This window comes from Oculina patagonica, chromosome 11 (genome assembly GCF_052425735.1).
Source record: "Oculina patagonica isolate OP01 chromosome 11, crgOcupat, whole genome shotgun sequence".
NCBI lineage: Eukaryota > Metazoa > Cnidaria > Anthozoa > Scleractinia > Oculinidae > Oculina > Oculina patagonica.
Window position 1 is genome coordinate 8,502,358 of NC_135768.1, and position 19,675 is coordinate 8,522,032.

Here is a 19,675-nt window from a genome sequence, read left to right on the forward strand (position 1 = left end):
TATGTCGCAATGATCCTTCTATATACAACTTGACCAACTTGCCTATATTGAATGCGTCGATTTGTTGTCAGTTGTCAGGCTTTTCACAAGGAACTCACAAAGGGCTTACTTATAGAGAATGGGCATCCTTTCTAGTCAAGGTTGTTTGAAGCTGGCGCTGGCTTGTGGAATTTTAGTAGCAACTGCGTTTCAATATATTGTAACGTTTGAACACCATGAAGGAAAGCAGCGTTATTTGATCCCTCGAAGCGTTCTTAAAACAAATCGTCCAATCATAGGTCAGTATATTCTTGTTGTATATATTTTACCAAAATAATCTAAACTTCTCATCTTAAAATTCTGATAATATTAATTAGTTGAAAACTAATGAAATTAGATAGATCGATAAGTTAAAATCATAACAATGATGTGACACCTTTAGAGCGAACATAGCCCTTCAAAAGTATTCAGCGATTTATTAAGCGAATGCTTGTGTAAACATTTATTTATCCCAGCTGTCAACATAAAACTGAAACTGTTGATGTGAAAGAAATATTCTTAATATCAGAGAATCGAGACACAGTTCAGTAAAATGGCTTCATGGTACCAGTTTGAGCCCAAACAAGAATCATTGAGAGAAACAAAGTTTTTTGTTTCTAAAGCAATTGTTGTGTTGCGTTGGCGGGCAAGTGAAATATTTTGATAATGTTTATCAACAGAAAATTAATAAACGTAAATTAACGGCCAAAGCGAATTTTGAAAAGCTGACGTTTTGAGCGCTAGCCCTCCGTCGTTAGCGGAGGTCCTGCGCGCGAAGCGCGCCAGCGGAGCACCACGGGTAAGGAATTTTTAGTAAACGGATTAAGCCAAAAAAAAAGGTTATCCCTTGAGCGGACGCCCGACTGCCATCCTAAAGTTTTTGATTATCTGTTAAAGGTTAAAATTTCTAAAAGAAACAAAGTTTTTGTTTCTAAAGAAACAGTTGTGCTACGTTGGCGGGCAAGCGAAATATTTTGATAGTGTTTATCAACTGGAATTTAATAAACGTAAATAAACCGCCGTAGCAAATTTTGAAAAACTGACGTTTCGAGCGTCAGCCCTTCGTCGAAGCAAAATTAATGAGGGCCTATTATTATAGCGGAGATCCTACGCACGAAGCGCGCCAGCGGAGCACCATGGGTAAGGAATTTTTAGTTAACCGATCAGGCCGAAAAAAAATGGTTATTCACTTTTCTCTTGAGCGTATCCCTGACCGCCATTCCATCCCATCCAATCCCCACTGAATATCAGTTAAAGGTTGAAATTTCTAACCTTAATAATTTGCAACGATTTAAGCTTTTTCAAAACTTCGAATTGTGTTTTCATGATAATGTCGCCTTTTTAAAACAAGGTATCGTGACTCAAGAAACCAATGGAGCTCTTTTGCAGTTTGGCGACCAATACCTTGTCGCTGTCTACGTCAAGTTTTTGGAATCCGCTGGAGCCAGAGCTGTACCAATCTTGTATCCTCTGAATTTAGTAATACAGTGGAACCCCGATATAACGATATGCCAAGGGAGCAGTAAAATAATATCGTTATATCGAAGTATCGTTATATCGAAACTCCCGATATAACGATTTGGCCGTAAAATAACCGAAAATATCGTTATATCGGGGTAAACTAACAAGTACTTTTTTACTGCATATTAGAAGAGGATGAAGAGAATAATTTTGATATGAAAGCTTAGAACACAATATCATTTTCGTATTGCATCGTACAAAGCTGTTTTTAGAAAAGTCAGAGATTACCGTAACGTTATTGCATTAAATTCAATGTTTTGCAAATAAAATGTGACGGTGTACTGATAATATCGTTATATCGGGAGGATTTTACGTTCAGTCCGCTAAATTCTCATCGTTATATCGGGAATATCGTTATATCGAAGATCGTTATATCGGGGTTCCGTCCCATACATTTTACTGTAACTTTTGCCGGGACATAGAATATTCATCGTTATATCGGGAATATCGTTATATCGAGGATCGTTATATCGGGGTTCCACTGTAATAACAATGATTATGATGATGATGGTGAATATGATGATGATGATGATATAATTATAATGGTAAAGACAAATTAAATTAACAACACTTATAATAATGAAAGTGATTACGAAAATGATAATAATGATAATTGATGATGACGATAATGATAATGGTAATAATAACAATGTTGATGATAATGGTGATGACGATGATGAAATGATGATTTAATGATAATAGTAAAGACAATGACAATGAATAATAATGAACTGGCAATCACAGTGATAGTGACAGTGACAGTAACAATGACCGTGACATTGAAACCGATATTGACAGTGACAGTGACAATAATGACAGTAGCTGCGGTTACACAGGCTGATTTTAGCAAGAGAAATATCAGGTTTACCGAAAATCGGCTTCTCACGTGTAACCATTCTTTCCAAGTAACAGTGAGAAACTTGAAAAAACGTCGACCCTCTCAAGAAAATTAAGGCATGGGCCTTCAATTCCTATTTTTGCTCTAAATAAGTTAGGGGGTGGTCTATCTTCTGATGCTTTTTCCCTAAGAACTTTAAACTGTGACAGACTAATACGATTGTAAATCTGGATATATTGACATGGATGACGTATGCAAATTAAGTCACGTGACCTATTACGGCCAAAAAATTTGAAAAATCTCTTGAACAAAAACGGCAACAATTTATTTCAACCGCCATTTAATTTTACTGCTATCAGATAAAACAAAATGGTAAACACAAAAGATCTGTGCTTGGCCTTTGTTAAATGTTTGAATAATTTTGAAAATAAACGACATTTTGCACTAGTACCCAGTCCTCATATGAAAGGAAATTCTTATTATATACTTTTCTTTCGAATTATCTTAAAATTTCCAAGCACAGAAATGATGTAACATCATAAAGCCAGCTGCAGATACCGGAGAATGATTAAAAGTGTTGCCGTTTTGTTAAAAAGAATTTTGAGCTAGAAATAACCCTGACAGGTCACGTGACAATATCTGACCAAAAATAGTATTTAAGGTTCCATGACTTATTGCTGTTTATAATGTCTCAAGGTTATTCCGTGTTATTTAAAATGCTTAAAAAGTTAGACCACCCCCTCACTTTTTGGAGAAACAGATTTAGGCCCATTCCTTAATTTCCCTGAGCTACGTTCCGTTTGTAGTTCGGCCAACAGTCCAAGCCTGTGAGTAAGCTAGATAACTGTAAAGAAGCAAATCGAATTCCTTGACTATACAAAGTGTGAACTCCAGCATGAAAGAAGTAGAAAGAACGTTTCATTCTATTAATGGGTAAGTGAACTTTTGTGAATTGCCAAGAAACTCAAACGGCCGCCTTCAGTTATCAAAAGCGATCAAAAGCGATCAGAAGGCTATTAAATAAAATGCTATGTGCCATTTTGTAAATTGAAAGCAAACATGAGTGAACACAAACGATTTAATGTACTAGTCACGTGTGTAATCGAAAATGTAAACGATTTTATATACTGCAACGGTAAAAATATTTTTTGGTAAAAATAAAAGACAATGCAATGATTTTTGAACATGTCCTAAACATCATTCAGATTTGTAATACGGTTGAGATAAAATGCAGTTAGGCAACAGTAGAGGCAAGAAAACAATCATAGCAACGCTGAACTTGTGGAAACTAGAACAAATATAAGCACTAGTATATCTGAATAGAAAGAGTGTATGCACCCCTAAAATGCAAATTAAAAAGATGTGATTTTTGTGTTAGGGTAATCCTTCCTGGTGGTCATGTGAAGCTAAATCAGTCTGGATATACACCGGTTGGAAGAAAGTTACTTGAGCTTGCCATGAAGGTTTGTTCCTTGTGAGAAAAGAAATTAACGTACCCATCTTAGAGTGGATGTACTGAATCTTTTATCTTTTCCAACAACAACAAAAAAACACTACATTGCTTTCAAAACATCGCCATAACAATGCATTTTGATTAGAAAGGCATCTGGGGATTAATTCGTAAAAATAATTATGGGGACTTTGCAACTGATTTTGCCAGAACAGCCAAAATTTTAATTTACTGGCACTGGAACTGCTAACGAGCGTTTTTGGCTGTGGATGGCTCAGATTGAAATGGATTGCAACTTGAAAAATTAAGGCAAAACTTTTCAAGTTCCTATCGCTCATCTTCAACACAATTCGATATTAATAGCCGTAGCATGATTACTATCCGCAAATTAAAATTATATAAGATGTTCAACTGAAGATAATGTTTTCCATGGGTTAAGTTCCCTACCACTAATTTCGGAACTGTTAAGACCAAAATTCTGAGACATCCCCGTGACGTAGCTCCTTTAAAAACACGAAAATGTTGACCCCAAGACTAAGTATGGTGGTGGATGCTCCTGCCACTTGAGTTAAGTTTTGCACGAAAACCGATAGAGAGAATCTCTGTTATTTTCTACCAGGCGTACGATGAGACAGGGGAGGTGTTTCCGATCTGGGGAGAGTGTCTGGGACTTGAATTAATTGCCATGCTTGTCAGTGGCAGAGATTTAAGTCTCGGCCAGTATGACCAGTCCTTTCTGAGCATTACAGATGCAAGGAACATTAGCCTAAAGCTTGATCTGCCTGCAGGTAAATAAGCAATTGATTTTCATACTAGTGCTGCAGGAATAAATAGTCTACGTAAAGGGGTATCTTAAATCTCAATTTAGTTCAAATAAATAGGGGTCACCGAGTTCGTGTATAAGTTATAAGCACTTAAAACTAAAATTAAGGACGTTTTTAAAACGCTACGCGGTTTCTGTGGAAACGACAAGTGACTTGTTCAACAATGATTGGGAATTTGTTTTGGAAATAGAGTTTAGCAATTAAAGTACCAACTTAAAAAGAAGAACAAAACATGTCACTTAACGTTTATTTCCAGGCTTCCCTTTGTAAGCTTGTGAATAGTATAGCCAGGACTTGAATCTTTTCCATCTATATATATTATATTTATCAGGCGTGAAAATCCTTTACTTTTTAACTTATGACAGCCTCTCCTATGGAAAGGGAGGGGGGAGACACAACTTTTAACACCATTTTGTGTTGTGTTACATTTTAAAAAAACTCGCATATAAGATTTGGCTAATATTTGCTACTTATTAAGTTAACACTTAGTTATAAAGCTATTAAGAGCATAAAAGAATGATATGAAATTATCTTTACAAGCATATTTAACGTAAGAATCTTTTTAGGCTACTTGGAAAAAATGCTGGTTCTAATTTATATGCGGGCTTTTACTGTTCTATTTGAAGACTGAAGTTCAAGTCGTGCAATTCATAACCACGTATCGGGTAAAATATCAAAACTCAAATTTCAGAATTCTGTATTAGGAGAATAAAGTAGTAACCATTAGACATGACCACGCTTCTCGTATTTTTTTCCAGACTATAAATCAACTAAATTGCTAGGTTCTGCCCCTGATCATATTGTTAAGTACTTAAGAGAGGAAGATATAAGCTACAACAATCACTTTAGAGGCATTACGCCAGAGGTAAGCTTGTTATATATGTTGTGGTTCAATTTTAAACCCTTGGTACAATAGGATTCTTTCGATTTATTAAAATTCGACCTGGTAGCGAGGCTTAAAGGACACAAAGAAAAGAAATTTTACAAGCATGTTTATTCATTTCTTTTGTTTGTGTCCTCTAGGCCTCGCTGCCAAGCTGAATTTAAATATATTGAAAGAAGCCTATTTGACATTTTCATTTGATTAAAATTCATTATTACATATTACCATGCACCAGAACAAAGGGAAATACCAAATTGTACCACGGGTAAAATTGTACCACAAACCTACGTTCCATAATATAACGTAAAGATTGCTTGGTTAACTGGTGTTAGTCTCTAGCTACACATTCGGTGTAGAGACTACTTGTTCGGTGATGTTATATTGAGGTGTTAGTCAGTGAGTCGTAGACTGAGAGGTGAGAAGATTTTACCTTCAGGCCAAAGCCCGCCGGTTCCTTTGTTAGCGGTGGGTCACTGGGACGACTTCAGTGAGATAATTATTAAGTACGTTGCTTAATGATTCGATTTAGCGCCCATCTTCCATGCAATAAGCGCCCCCTTCTGAATAAGCACCCCCCTTCGAATGTGTTTTTGTCAAAAGCGCCCCTATTCCAATAAGCGCCCCCATTCTAATAAGGGCCCCTATTCTTATAAGCGCCCCCTATTCTAATAAGCGCCCCCTATTCTAATAAGCGCCCCTATTGTGGATAACTGACCCTACTAAAGTCATCGACACTCATGAACGAGTAAATAGGGACATGCAGCAAAATTATTATTAATGACATGAAATAATTCATGCTTCACATATCCATGCCTGCTTTTCATTTTGTACAGACATTCCAGAAAGATAAAAAGTTACGAGAGTTTTTTCAAATAGTCTCAACAAACAAAGACAGGAAAGGAAAAACGTTCATATCAACTATAGAAGGTAACTAAAAAGCGTCCTTTGTTTCTAATATTACCGTGAATAATTTTAAAAACTATAGGCAGCATCATATTTAAGATTTACAAAACTACACATAGTCTTCGTTCGTAGTTATCGTAGGTTATGTACATAAACATTAAATGCCTCTTTTTATAACATCTTTGTATAGTAGCAAGGCCAAAAACATATTTACCCCCAATAACATCAATCATATTACTACTATAATAATTTCAGAGGGCATTTTGAAAAAGAATCAAAGACCGTAAAGCGAAATCTTGAACACTGGTAGAGTCGAGTCGAAGTTGATTTCTGAAACGAAAAAGCAAAAAGTTCTTTGCTCAAGAGTTCTCTTAGAAGGAAATATTTCAGAATTAGATAGACACCAAAGTGCTAAAATGAATTGTGCCATTATTGAACTGGGAGTTTGGCAATAAGGGCCTGAACTCAGAGGGTTTCACTCGACGAAGAAAATGTTACATTCACTTCACCGCCTGGATCTTCTTCGAGTTTTGTAATTCCTCTTTATTTTGTCGTTATCTGAGTAAAGATCAAAAACAGTTTGTTGTTGCAGATGGCAGTACTTCGAGTGAAACAGTGCTTGAAGCGCTGCCAGCAAGCCAGAATTGGCGCCAGCAGTTGAATGATTTCCATTTCGGATTTGCTGGCTGTGGCATTTTCTTATTTCCGATATTAAGCCCGCTAAATTCTTTTGTCCGCAAAATACGCTCAGTACCAGAAGAAATATTAAAATATCAGATATTATTTAGTTTTGGCTGAGTTTATATGTGGCCAATCGCACGCAAGAAAACATATTTCGTGGATAATAAAAACAATTAAAGAATGCTGTAAAACCAAAATTATAATTCGTTATGTGACCGGTATCCTGATCCTGACTGATCGCCCGCGAGAAAACATATTTCGTGGATTATAAGAACCAATAAAGAATGCTTTATCACCATGATTATAAAGTTCATTGTTTCCGGGGAGAAAGCTTAGGCCGGAAAGGAACGGCTAACCACGCTTTGTTGACTGCTAACATGGTTTATCTCTCACAGCGCGAAAATATCCAGTTTACATGTTCCAGTGGCACCCAGCGAAGCCCCAGTTTGAGTGGTCAGCGGTGAAAGACATCAAGCACACTCAGGAAGCCATTCTCGCTGGACAATACTTTGCAGACTTTTTTGTCAATCAAGGTAAAAGCGAATCTCTGCAGTATCCCTCTAACCCTTGTAATCGGTTCCTTAAGGGGCAAAAGCCCCCACCCCTCCCCCAATAAATATGAAACCTTTCTCAAGTGTGAGACGATAGCTAATAATTCTGAAAACAAGTCGTTTTTACTTCTTTTCTGCAGCTTGGAAAGTTTTACGGGTAGTTCAGATTTAACGGACCATATCATTCAGCCTTATCAATTTTAAGGAACCTGCCATTTCCATTCTGATTTGTAAGAACTGCTGGGACAGGCCAACATATTTGGTGACAGAATTTTGTTGTTAGTCAGATTTGTCCTGTCATATCAGTCAATACATAAATACTATATATTGTTATGGTGGATTTGAGGGAAAATCTCGCGGAAAAGGCCTATTTCACATTCAAGAGTACCGGCCTGGCCGAACAGTTCTGACAAATGGAAAGCGCCCTAAGGATCACACCGTGGGCGTCACAATGCCAAAGTGGGTAAAAAGGATACCCTGAAAACCCAAAAAATCATACACTATCCCGCGGAGCATTCCGATATAGCCCATACAATGACAGTAGTGCCCCCTTCCATTCCACCCCTCCATTGCCCTGGTCGCGTATGAGCTCAATATAGTGTCAATGCATTGGAATCAGTGTTTATCGGTTGGCATACAGCATACAAAAACAAAAAAAAAAAAACAAAAAAAAAAAACACTACATCATTTCTTTTGGTTTTAGCTCGTCTAAGTTCTCATCGATTTCCAAGCAGAAAGGAAGAGAAAGCAGCTTTGATTTACAACTACCATCCAGTTTACACTGGTGACGTCATCACAATGCTGCAGTGCTATTTCTGGTGATGTTGATCATCACAACCAAGACAAAAACAATGAAGCAAGTTACATTCCGTGACGAGGAACAAATAAGCCCAAGGTGGTTACTAGTACAGCCCGGTGCATGTTTTCATGGCTTTCTTCGAAAAAAAAATGCTCACTAGTAGAGCCTTTCTCGAATGCAGGAATGTGAGGAATTTTAACAAACAATAAATACAAAGCTTTTACCATGTTGTTCTTTATTGCAGTCAGAAAGTCGCAATCATTATGTTCTATTCCCCATGGCAGTTCCACTCAGGGAATCTACCTATAATAAGATACCTACAGTAGGTTTGTGCGGCGACAAAGGGTCTAGATTTTGGCCTTTTAGGTCTGAAGAAGGGTATGGTTTGTGCACTCTGTTTGGCAATCAGATGAAATTCTTTGAAGGAACTATTTTTTATGGTTATTATTGGTCTATTTTCCGCTCAGATAATTTGATCACGCGTTGAATTGCTTTTAAGGGGAAAACGTTTAACAAAAGCTATAAAGATAACACCACAGCTTGTTATCTTCCAAAACGATTCAATTCCTCCAATTTCCCTTAAACATGCTCTCGACAATCCTAGACAAAACTGTTGAGTCACTTACCTTTTTCCTAATGATTATATTTAAGGTCATAAAAGGTACGTCCCCCTTTCTTTGCCCCTCAATTTCTTCCCCCTTTTCACTGTTGTTTTTAATTAATAATCACGCCTCGAGTGTAAGAGCACCATTCTAAGCACTGAGCGGGGAGAAGGGAGAAACGGCAAGCTGTGCATGCTTTTAGAAATGGCATTGAAGAGTATTATTTGCACTAAACTGGCGTTTCTCTCAACTAGATTGTCCAGGATTGTAGCTGATGTAATAAAGTAACCTGGCTACAACATACGAGAGTAAAGTAATAATCGTAAGCTTACTCAGGAAAGTGATATTGTGCAAGATTTGTGAATGTGGTTTACTGCAAGAATAAGTATGGAACTCTATTATGAGTAGAAACCAGGCACAAGCTTTTTTTGAACCAATCTGACATTGCATGTTTTTTAATGCTACATATCTACATCACCATTTTAGTATTTTCGGGTTTAATTCACAAATGCCTCTTGACGGGGGAATAAAAATGCGCAAACAAGAGACATCTAACACTGTGAACGAACAACAATCTGGTTCCAGCACAATGTGATGGCTTATCAGAATAAAAGTGTTAGTATTGTTGTTTTAAAGAAAGTGTTGCCAATGTAAGTGGCCATTTACACAACGGAAACCAATCACAGGGGAGCAGGGATGGCGCAGTGGTGAGAGTGCTCGCCTTGATCATGATGTGTCCGGGCTTCATTCCCAGACATAAATATGGGTTGGGTGTGTTGGTTCTCGTCCTTACCCCAAGGGTTTTCAACCTAGTTTTCCTCCTGAAAAAAAAAAAACAGCATCTGCCAAACTGGATAGAGGAACCGCATAAAAACCAGCTAAGGCTGACGTGGCTTCCTCCTCTTGTACATCCAAGGGTTAATTGGCTAGAGCCGGGGAGGGGGGGGGGGGGGAAGAGAAAGTGGACACCTTTTCTTTGACGGTATAGCAGTGTCGTGAAATGGAACAAGTCTGTGTCAATCAAGCCGTTGCTAAGAAAGACGTCACCCAAAGTTTATTTTTCTCAGAAATATTTAAATATCAATGACTGTATGCATGTGAAATGCGAATAGTGTCGGTATTTTGCGTTTGATGTTTCACGCCGCTGAGGTTTTTTGTTGCATTTTCAGCCAAATCTCTCACCTGATGTTTCACGTCACTGAGAATGTTTTGGCGGCGTAGAATAACAAGCGAAAAATTTGTCACGGTTGACATTTAACAACCAAAAAATGGTGAATCATTTCAGAATCATTGGAGTTATTCTAATTAGTATAATTCGCAAGCCTTACTTTTGCCAGAGTGGTCACCGTTATCATTGCTTGTTGTTCTGATGTTCGGCAAACTTCAAAGGAGCAAACAAGATGCAAATGGCTATTGTGTTTTGTGCACGGTGAAAACCAAAACATGCGAACTAAACAATGAACTTTGTCAAGCTATTCACTATGCCCTTTCAAAGCAGAAAGAGCCAAGGTTTTACTAACATGTAGGACAAAAAGAGCTGAAGCTTTTTTACATTTCGCTATACTTTTCGTAAATAATATTATGCGTAGTCATTTTTTGGTAGATTGTTAATTGAAAATAGTATACTTATCTTATTACATAGCCGGGAGTGTTTTACTGGAAAATAGACCACTCGTAAAATTCATACGAAACTGCATCCGGGACTGTAGTGGCGTATTTCCCATATCCTCACTAGTGAGGATATCGATGACGTCATTTCTCGCCTTTGCACGGTTGTTTGTGAAAGGCTGCCAGACGCCGGTTGGAAATGGCGAGCTATCGTTTCGTGAAGTTCCCTGAAGCCAAAATTAAACGTTTTACTGAGGAACAGCAAAATGCTACACGAAAAAAAAACTTCATATGACTTGAAATTATAAGAGCTTTTTGCTTGTGGAGACGAAGAGAGGGAAAATCAAGAAATTCCAGCTGCCGAACTGCAAGACTTCGCGATCAGAAATCAGAGCGGTGAGTTTAAGCAGAAACAGATTTCAAAACGGCGAATTATATTATCAGTGACGGTGATGAAAGCTAATAAACGGTGACATTTACGTTTTAGATCTTTTAAAAGCTTCAGTTCGCGAAATTTTGCCTTTCAGATATGCAATTTGCTCAATTCTTATATTAGTTGTCGTTGTGTTTAACCGCGGGATGAATAAAAATGTTTGAACTTTTAGTTTATGCATGTTTTTTGTCTATATAATAAAAAGAAAATTACACGGTGGTTTGAAGATATGAACTTTATTTTCTCGTGGTAAAAGCAACTGATTTTACTCATTCGCTGCGCTCATTCGTAAAATATTGCTTTACCACTCGAAAATAAAATTCATATCTTCGCGCCGCCGTGTAATATTCTCTATTTATCCTGCGAAATTGCGCGGAATATCGACTGATACTTAGCCGACGAGGCCGTAGGCCGAGTTGGCTAAAATCGGACGACATTCCGCAAGATTGAGCAGGATAATTGTTTTATTATTCATCAAAATATCAACGAAACACATTTTGCAGATGGAAAAACCGTAATTATGCAGCGCTTTACAAGATTTCGGACGAATCTTCGCAACCTACGTATATCGCAGGATATCTGTTATGTACGGATGACAGATAACGCTAACATTTTGACCATATATGGGCAGCGCGCGCATTTGTTGAATAATAATGCGACATAGTCCGAGGTTCTCGACCAATCAGAATTAAATTCACCTCTGCAAATTATACTAATTGTTAAATATTCACCGCGCTAGGCGGTGAATATGGCATCTCAAGGTTTGGCTACTAAGCCATGCCACGTTTGCCATCCAGGCCAGTGAACATGGCGGCATTTGCTGAATGAAGATTTCTCTCATTTAAAAGAAATCACTCAGCTCCAAGTCCTGGATATTTAAAACATTGGAAATTTTGCAAATTAACTGCTAAGGCTTTTGGACCGAAAATATTCTCAAGAAATGGTGTTCAAGGCATTAGAATTGATCGTAAACGTACAACATGATGGTTTTGGAGATCGCACGCTGCCATGTACTCAGGCAGATCGACTGGCGAAACATTATTTAGTTCTCTTCTCACCGGAGCTAGTAATTTCGAGAGGATTCACAAAATTGCTCAGACGTCACCAACGATTAAACAAAGGTACCAGATATCTTTCTTTTTTGTAGTGTTTGTTTTGTTCCGTTTTATTGCTAAAATTTGAGTGTAAATTACGATTTCAATCGATGAGTTAAACTGCATGGTTTACACCTATGCAAGCGAGCGCTTGTGTTTGTTGTTTTCGTGTTTTCTATTGTTATTTTGCAGTTCTTGATATTCACCTCTGAAAATTATACTAAAACAATTACCCTTCGTCGAGGGGAATATTCAACAATAATCACTGAGCCTGAGGCGAATAATTGTTAAATATCTGATGTAAGAGTTACTCGCTAATTCAGTTTCTTTTTAACTGCAAAAGAGTATTAATAATCTATTATTATTAGCAAACATTCGATAGCTACTGTGCACACTGGGTTCCCCGGCATCGCTATGCCGCATTTTTGAGTCGTGTAACAAAGAAAGTCCCCCCCCCCCCCCCCTTGGCTAGAACGAATGTACAGTTGAGTGTTTGTTCAAACAGCACGAAAAGAGAGAGATGGTGCAAATTACAACTATAATAATAAAAAAAATGGGGCACACAGCCAACACCTAACTCGAACATTAAGTAGCTTTCAGTTGCGATTTGGTTTGCAGTTGGGTTCAGAGCATTAACAAGCGAACGGACAGAACTTCAAAGTCTCTAGAGGTTCCTTAGATCTAACACGGGACGATTGTAATTAAGTACAAGTTACATCTGTAGTTATCTTTCGTAGACAGATATAGCTGACATGGTACGTATAAATACCGCGCGAGTGGGACAGCTAAAATAATTTGTCGCAATGTACAAACTCGATAGATCCTTTATGTCTCTCTGATTGAGAACACGAAATCTGAAGTCTTTGAATAGCGCTTATTGCAGTTCCCAGCGGTTTGACACATAAACGAGGCGAAAGGGTCATTCTGCATTGTTTTAACCGATGTGTTGACCCTTTCACCTCGTTTGCATACCTTCTCAACAAAAGAATATATTATCGCAGGCTCAACTACAATAACAGCTATTCTAAATTGCCGTACTAAAAACTGATTTACATGTGAAAAGCGAATTGGCTTCAATCATAAAACTGAAAATTGTATTAAAGCGTCGGTCGCCCTTTCCGCTCGGTGCCAATAATTATTGGGACGCAATTGTCTCACACCTTTCGGTGTTTTCCGCAAAAAAAAAAAAAAAAAAAACAAATTGAAGAATTCTGCAACAGGGCTGCACTAAAGTTATTAATAACATATCGTTATTTACTAGTTGTACCTATCGGTAAGTGCCAACGAGCGAAATACTCATGTTTGTTCATAAGAACAGATACTGAATGGTTTTCGATAGAACTATATTTGTTTGAAATGACCAAAATATGGTAAATTGTATATTAGGTAATATGCGAAAAAAGTGCTATTTCTCTGGTGTTCATAAATGACACAGGTTTGATAGCCTGCGTAGCAGGCGCCGTAGTTTCCAGCGCGCGTATTCTCGCGATCGCGCACTCTTTTAAACGCACTAAAAAACGTACACAGATGTCTGCTACGCAGGCTACGGGTTTGACAGATATTTAACCCTTGACAAACCTGTTAATTTTTTCAACGTCAAAAATGTCACAAAATGTGGGCAATAAATGAGGTTTAATCACTGTTTTTTAATTACAATTAAGACGCGATGGTTAAAATGTTTCCGAACACAAAAGGGATAGTTGCATTTCAAGTAGTTCTCATAAATCAAATCCCAAAATCAAAACTGCTAAGACGCTTTACAGTAATCAGAGACAGTCATCCAGCATGGACGGGTCAGAAGGGGGCCCGTTTCTCGAAAGCCCCGAAAACTTAACTGGCCAGTAAAGCCATAGCAAAATCTCAAACCCTTTGATTAAAAAGCTGTTTAATTTCATGACATTTTTTATATGAACGGAGGTTTCCTTCATACAAAGTTTCAGGCATATACAATTCTCTGTTTATAAAACACAGATAATTTAAAATGGCTTTACGGGCCCGTTAAGTTTTCGGGGCTTTCGAGAAACGGGCCCCACAGATTTCAGTCTCGCATGCGAAGTGTCATGTTCAGTTACGCAAAACTCGATTCCCAAGCAAGAATATGAACAGAAAACAAAACTTAAACGGTCAAGGAATATTTGGAGACAAAATTTTTATTCAAGTAAACATTACATTTGCCGTTAAAAGCAAAAAACTTTTGACTTTCTTGCGTGTATGACATGCAGTAATTTTAGTGAGCGTCGCTTTGTATTGATGTTATTCCTACGCGGAGCGAAAATGCGTGCCAAATAAAAAATAAACGGTATTTGATTTGGGATTAAAATAATCATCGCTCAAACAATTACTATAAACACAATCAACACTAAAAGGTAGCATTTACCCGACTTCAGCATTCTCGTAAGTCAAGAAAACTCCATTTGAAGTCAGCAGTCCGCTTTTGATTTTCGTGTCTCTCTTCGTAAATCAAAGGACTCCAAAAGATTATTTTATCGCTTTAAATTAAAGACCTTGATGTTCATTTTTCGGCGGTCGAATATTCTGTAGGGTATTCTCTTTCCCTTTAGGGTTCCATAAAGGTGTATTTATCGTAAAAGGGGTGAATGACCACATTGAAAATTTTAACAGCGAGCCGCGTGGACGCCATTTTGGTCATTTGCTCTTTAGCAAAGAGTGAGAGACTGGGAACCAGTTGGGAAGAACAATACAACCCAAATATGGGGTTTACTTACACCCAAATATGGTTAAAAGATAGTCCCTTACGCAGAAGTTGAGTTTTTTTCGGCTATACACGCACGGCTCTATGATTCTGCCGCCGAGTCAGGCTCGCCTCTTGGCCCGGCTGCCTCGTTGTCAATAACTTTAGTGCAGCCCTGTTGAACACATACAAATTCTCCTTTCTGGTCTCTAAGCATTTCTTATAATGAAAGTTGGGGGAATTTGCCACTGCGTCAATGCATGTTCGATTCCTTTTAGTGATCACTTCCTTATATCTCCTGACCTGCTTGCTGATTTAGTACTGTTGTTTTGAGGAGAAATTAGGTTTGAATTCTTGGTTTTCACGTGACGTCATCAAAATTCTAAAATCAAGAATCGCAAGACCCCTGAGTTTTTATCCTCCACTGGCTTTTACACGTCCTTAATATATATCTTTTTGACGATTTTTAGCTCGATAGCATTTTCCGTCTTTAAGATAGAGCATTTTGAATTTCGTAGTTTCACGCCACACGAGATCAAAGATGGCCGCCGGAAGGCTGTCACGTTTTCTTTAAAAAATGCCTCATCCTGTGATTTTGATTTTTAACAATCTGGACAGTAAAGGTTTTGCGAGAAGTGTTTATGTGAATGTTTACTTGTTTGTGGGGGTGATTCGACCGCTTTTTGTAGCGGAATTTAATGCCAGATGTTTTCATTGATTTCCGGCCGCCATGTTGGAGCCCAAGCAGTTGGGCTCCAATATGGCGATTCCATACTGTGCTCTCTAAATTTGCGTGAAACATTTTGACGGATAACTCGAGTACGGAATAACGTACAGACCTGAGACTTGGACAACAAGTATATAAGGTAATTTTCTACAACCTGTCACATTCTTGATTTTTTTTGACTCATTAGTTTTGGATTTATTTTTTGGCGGCGTGACAGTGAAAACCACCAATACTGTTAAGATGCTGGAAAAGATAACAATCACAAGCAAAGCAGAACAAAATAATCTGTGTACAATGTTTACCATTTTGTTGAAGCGAGCACCGGAAATGAACTCTTAGCGGACTGTAATTCCATTTCAGTCGTACCATTGTTTTTAATTTGAAAGTACATGAAGCAGTTTAAAAAAAAAAAAAAAATCGCTAATAAAAGAAGGCGAAATCGATGTAAAATTTGACAGGGTGAAATTTTTTGAGGAGAAATTCTAGCTGAGACAAATAGTTGACGTTTGTAATATTTTTTACCGTCTCGTGAATTCGTGATAGCAAGCCATTCATGGTTCCTAATGCGAGCAAATCATCAGTAATTCTTCGCTTGCACAATCAACTTTCGTTTTTATAAGTGCAAAACTGACAAAATTGTGCGCCACCGAGAAGAAACTTCACGAAATTTTCGGACGTTGTCGACGTTTATCTACGTGAATTAATATTAGAAGGTGTCTGATCAGTTGTGTGGTAATTCAAAAAGACCAAAGAGTTTTATTTTCAGGATCATGCGAGATCTGATTTCCTTGAGTTTTTTTGTGTAGATTGAATTTTTCTATCAATTACTAGCCGGACAGAATAAAATTTTCAGGTACTTTGCACCTTTGTTATTCTTAAAACCTTTCGTTTCCAAGAAAAAGTGAATATCGTATTTCTTGTTAACAAATCGATACATTGTCAAGTGGACTGGTGACCAGAAAAAGGAAATAGGGCCCTAATGGGTCCGGTTGTTCTCCTGGAATAACGTATCAACATTGTTAACTGTCTTCGGTTCTTCGGCTAACACCAGTTAATCCGCCACGCAAGTTATTATGACATTTAAAAGTCGTAACCCTCGTGCATGCAAAGCAACATGCCAGCTACCGCTGCGTACGTCACAAACCACAATAAGGTCTGTTTCAGCGCGTATAAATAGTACCTTTACAAAAATTGTGTTACTTATCTCCCCTCCACCCACTCCAAATTCTAAGTTTTTTCTGAATTTTGGAAATGGAATTTGGTATCAGGAGTCGAATGCGTGTCATAAATCTTATCCAGTTTAAGGTTTTTAATTATTTCACTGCAAAAATAGCTCTTAAAATCGACGTATTTGGCGATAATATCTCATATACAGTAATCTTTCCCAAAAAATATTTCTCAAAACGTGGATGTGCCTTCTAATGGTGAGCAATATAATAAACGGCACACAGTGCATGCAGAGGGTGACGTTTCCTAACGGGATCTTAAATAAGGAAATTTGTCAAAAAATTAACATACTAAATAAAAGAAGCTGACAACTTCTGTATTGAATGACTGTTCAACAAGATCTAAACAAAAGTTGCGTTATCTTGTAGCGTGACATTTGGTAATCCCTGATAAAAAATACTTCTCTCTAGCGACAGAGGTCAAACGTGGTCTTGTAATTGAATTACGACCCAATTACACAGGCCAATTGTAGAAGTTGTCTTTTTACTGAATCTAATAGAAGTCATCAAATATAATTTGTCTCCTCCGTTTACATTTTGTATAAGTCCTTTCTAAGAATTTTACTCGGCGTTTTTCGTGGCGATTTATTGTTGTGCTAAACTTAATCTCCGTTCGACGTTTACGGTAGTTAGTTCGCAGTCCTATTTGGTCGGCCGATCGCTACGAAACCATTACTTAAGACAAAAGACTTCGCATCATCGCCTAAAAATACCGTGTGTGTGTGTGTGTACATTGCAAATTATGTAGGCCACAACCTTATCTCCACGATCTTGCCCTGTTGTCTTGCAAAAATGTTTGACGCACAAGTAATAGTGATAGTTTGACGCTTATTTTCAGTTCACACTGAAGGATCGCACTTTTTAGGCCTGTTTATACTTAAAACCCTGTTTTTTCAATTGTTTATTTAGAAATTAAAGCGGCTTGCGAAATGCTTGTAAAACAGTGACGATCCTGATGTTAATTTTATAAACAGCGTAAACACCAACAGCTAATCGCCGGGCCAACAAGGGATAACAAAAATTTAAACACTTTCGTGCCGATCTAAAGGAGATAATCAAATTACTTCATTTATCTCGGAAGCACGCTTTTTCGCAATTCCGAAGCAATACGCGTACGAACAAACTTTGCAAAACCTAAAACGTTTAAATTGACAGTAAATTGGAACAGGGTCAAACATTATTTATAAAGCGTGAGTACAGTCAGCACGAGTACATTCATGCGGCAAATCATTGATAATCACAGATAATCATTGATGCAATTAACACCTTGTTAAAGCGGCTTTATCTATTAAAGGAAACGAATGACAGAAGCTAACCTAACCCCAGTTGCCGCGTGTCGCACGTAGTAGCGGGAGCAATAGAGGCGACTGTATTCGCATTTGAATGTCAAAAAATTTGGGGGAGTTTGGAGACTATTTGCACGGTTAATAAAGCCCATTGTTACCCCCGAAAATTGTGTGATTTTTTAACTGTTTTTTTAAGTAGTAGATAAACTGTGTTTATAGAAGTGTCTGCAATTTCTCGTGTTCTTAAAGGCAATAATCCCTTAAAAATGGAGGCTCTTACTTTATAAGCCGTAATCATTAGACGTAAATAGTAACATTGACCCACGCTTACATGATTTGCAAGTAGTTTACTATTTCTGTTATTACTTTGTCCACATAAATACTCAGCAGCTTTTGCAGATGTTTGGTCAGTCACTGGTGTTTTCAGTCGGGCAGCTTCAGCGTTTTCTTGCTTTAAAAAATACACTTCTCAATAACTTCTCTGGGCTAGCTAGTTCCGCTCCACTTCGCTACTAGAAGCAAATGCATTATCACTGACACAGAGCATCGCAAACGTCGCGGTATATTCGTTCTCAAATTCAATTTGTCCCAAATATCCCTTTTGTGATCATTCTGGAATTCAATTAGCTCCGAATATTCTCTTTGTGCTCGTGCTTGATTTCAATTGGGTTCCGAATATCTCCTTGTACTCGAGTGATTGCGAAATGGTCATGATGATATATCGAGTGGTTACACAACAGTTTACACATTCCTGATTGAGTTCTTATTCTCATGTAAATGGTCACGGAACGTGAAACCCAGTGAAACTCTATGCGCATTACTTGATATCTTAGGTTGCAAATATTTTTAAAAACACAACAACGCTTTTCAGTTATCGGAACATGTTTCGATGTTTCAAACATCATCATCAGCCATAATGAATATATAAGGTTTGCAGAATGATCGTTACTATATACGTAACAGATTTTTTTTCCGTTTCTGTATAGATGTCTAGATGCTTCGCACTAGGTAGGAGATGTCTTGGTGTGGCACTAAAACTTTATGACAAACTTTAAAATAAATATCTTTCAGTTTGTCTAGCTTCAAACAAAAGTGTTAGCCTTTAGCGACAACTGTTATATGGTTTCTTTTATATGACTCAAATGGAACGTTTGTATATGCGCTAAGAGGAGGACTATTTTGTTGTTACAGAAACTGCATTGTATTGTTCAAAATATGAGCTTCGAAATCCGGTCAGTATTTAAGTTGCAGCACGTTTTCAGTAATCTTATTCCTTTCGCGTGCAGAAATTTGCATTGGGTGCTATCTCGCTCACATCCTGTGACGAAATAGAATCATGACTCAGCTAGCAGACAGGACTAAGGTCGACTAAGTTGTCAATCATTTCGAAGGTTGAAACAAGACCGATAAGGGGAGAAAGCTAAATATAGCAAACAGAATATTTGACAGGTACTTCAGATATTGGCCTTTTAATAGCTTTTTGTTGATACAAGCATCGCGTGATCACAAGTCACTCAAGTTGTAGACAGTTCGGATATG

General features: G+C 37.7%; 1 protein-coding gene across 1 annotated transcript; it reads left to right on the forward strand.

Moving 5' to 3' along the window:
* Positions 1-8,669, forward strand: LOC144630020 (gamma-glutamyl hydrolase-like). The gene is made up of 9 exons (XM_078488298.1): positions 1-278; positions 1,370-1,481; positions 3,260-3,310; positions 3,756-3,840; positions 4,447-4,615; positions 5,410-5,516; positions 6,368-6,461; positions 7,514-7,651; positions 8,373-8,669. The coding sequence occupies exons 1-9, from the start codon at positions 119-121 to the stop codon at positions 8,489-8,491; spliced, it is 1,035 nt and encodes a 344-aa protein (XP_078344424.1). The 5' UTR covers positions 1-118; the 3' UTR covers positions 8,492-8,669.
* Positions 8,670-19,675: the final 11,006 nt, after the last annotated feature.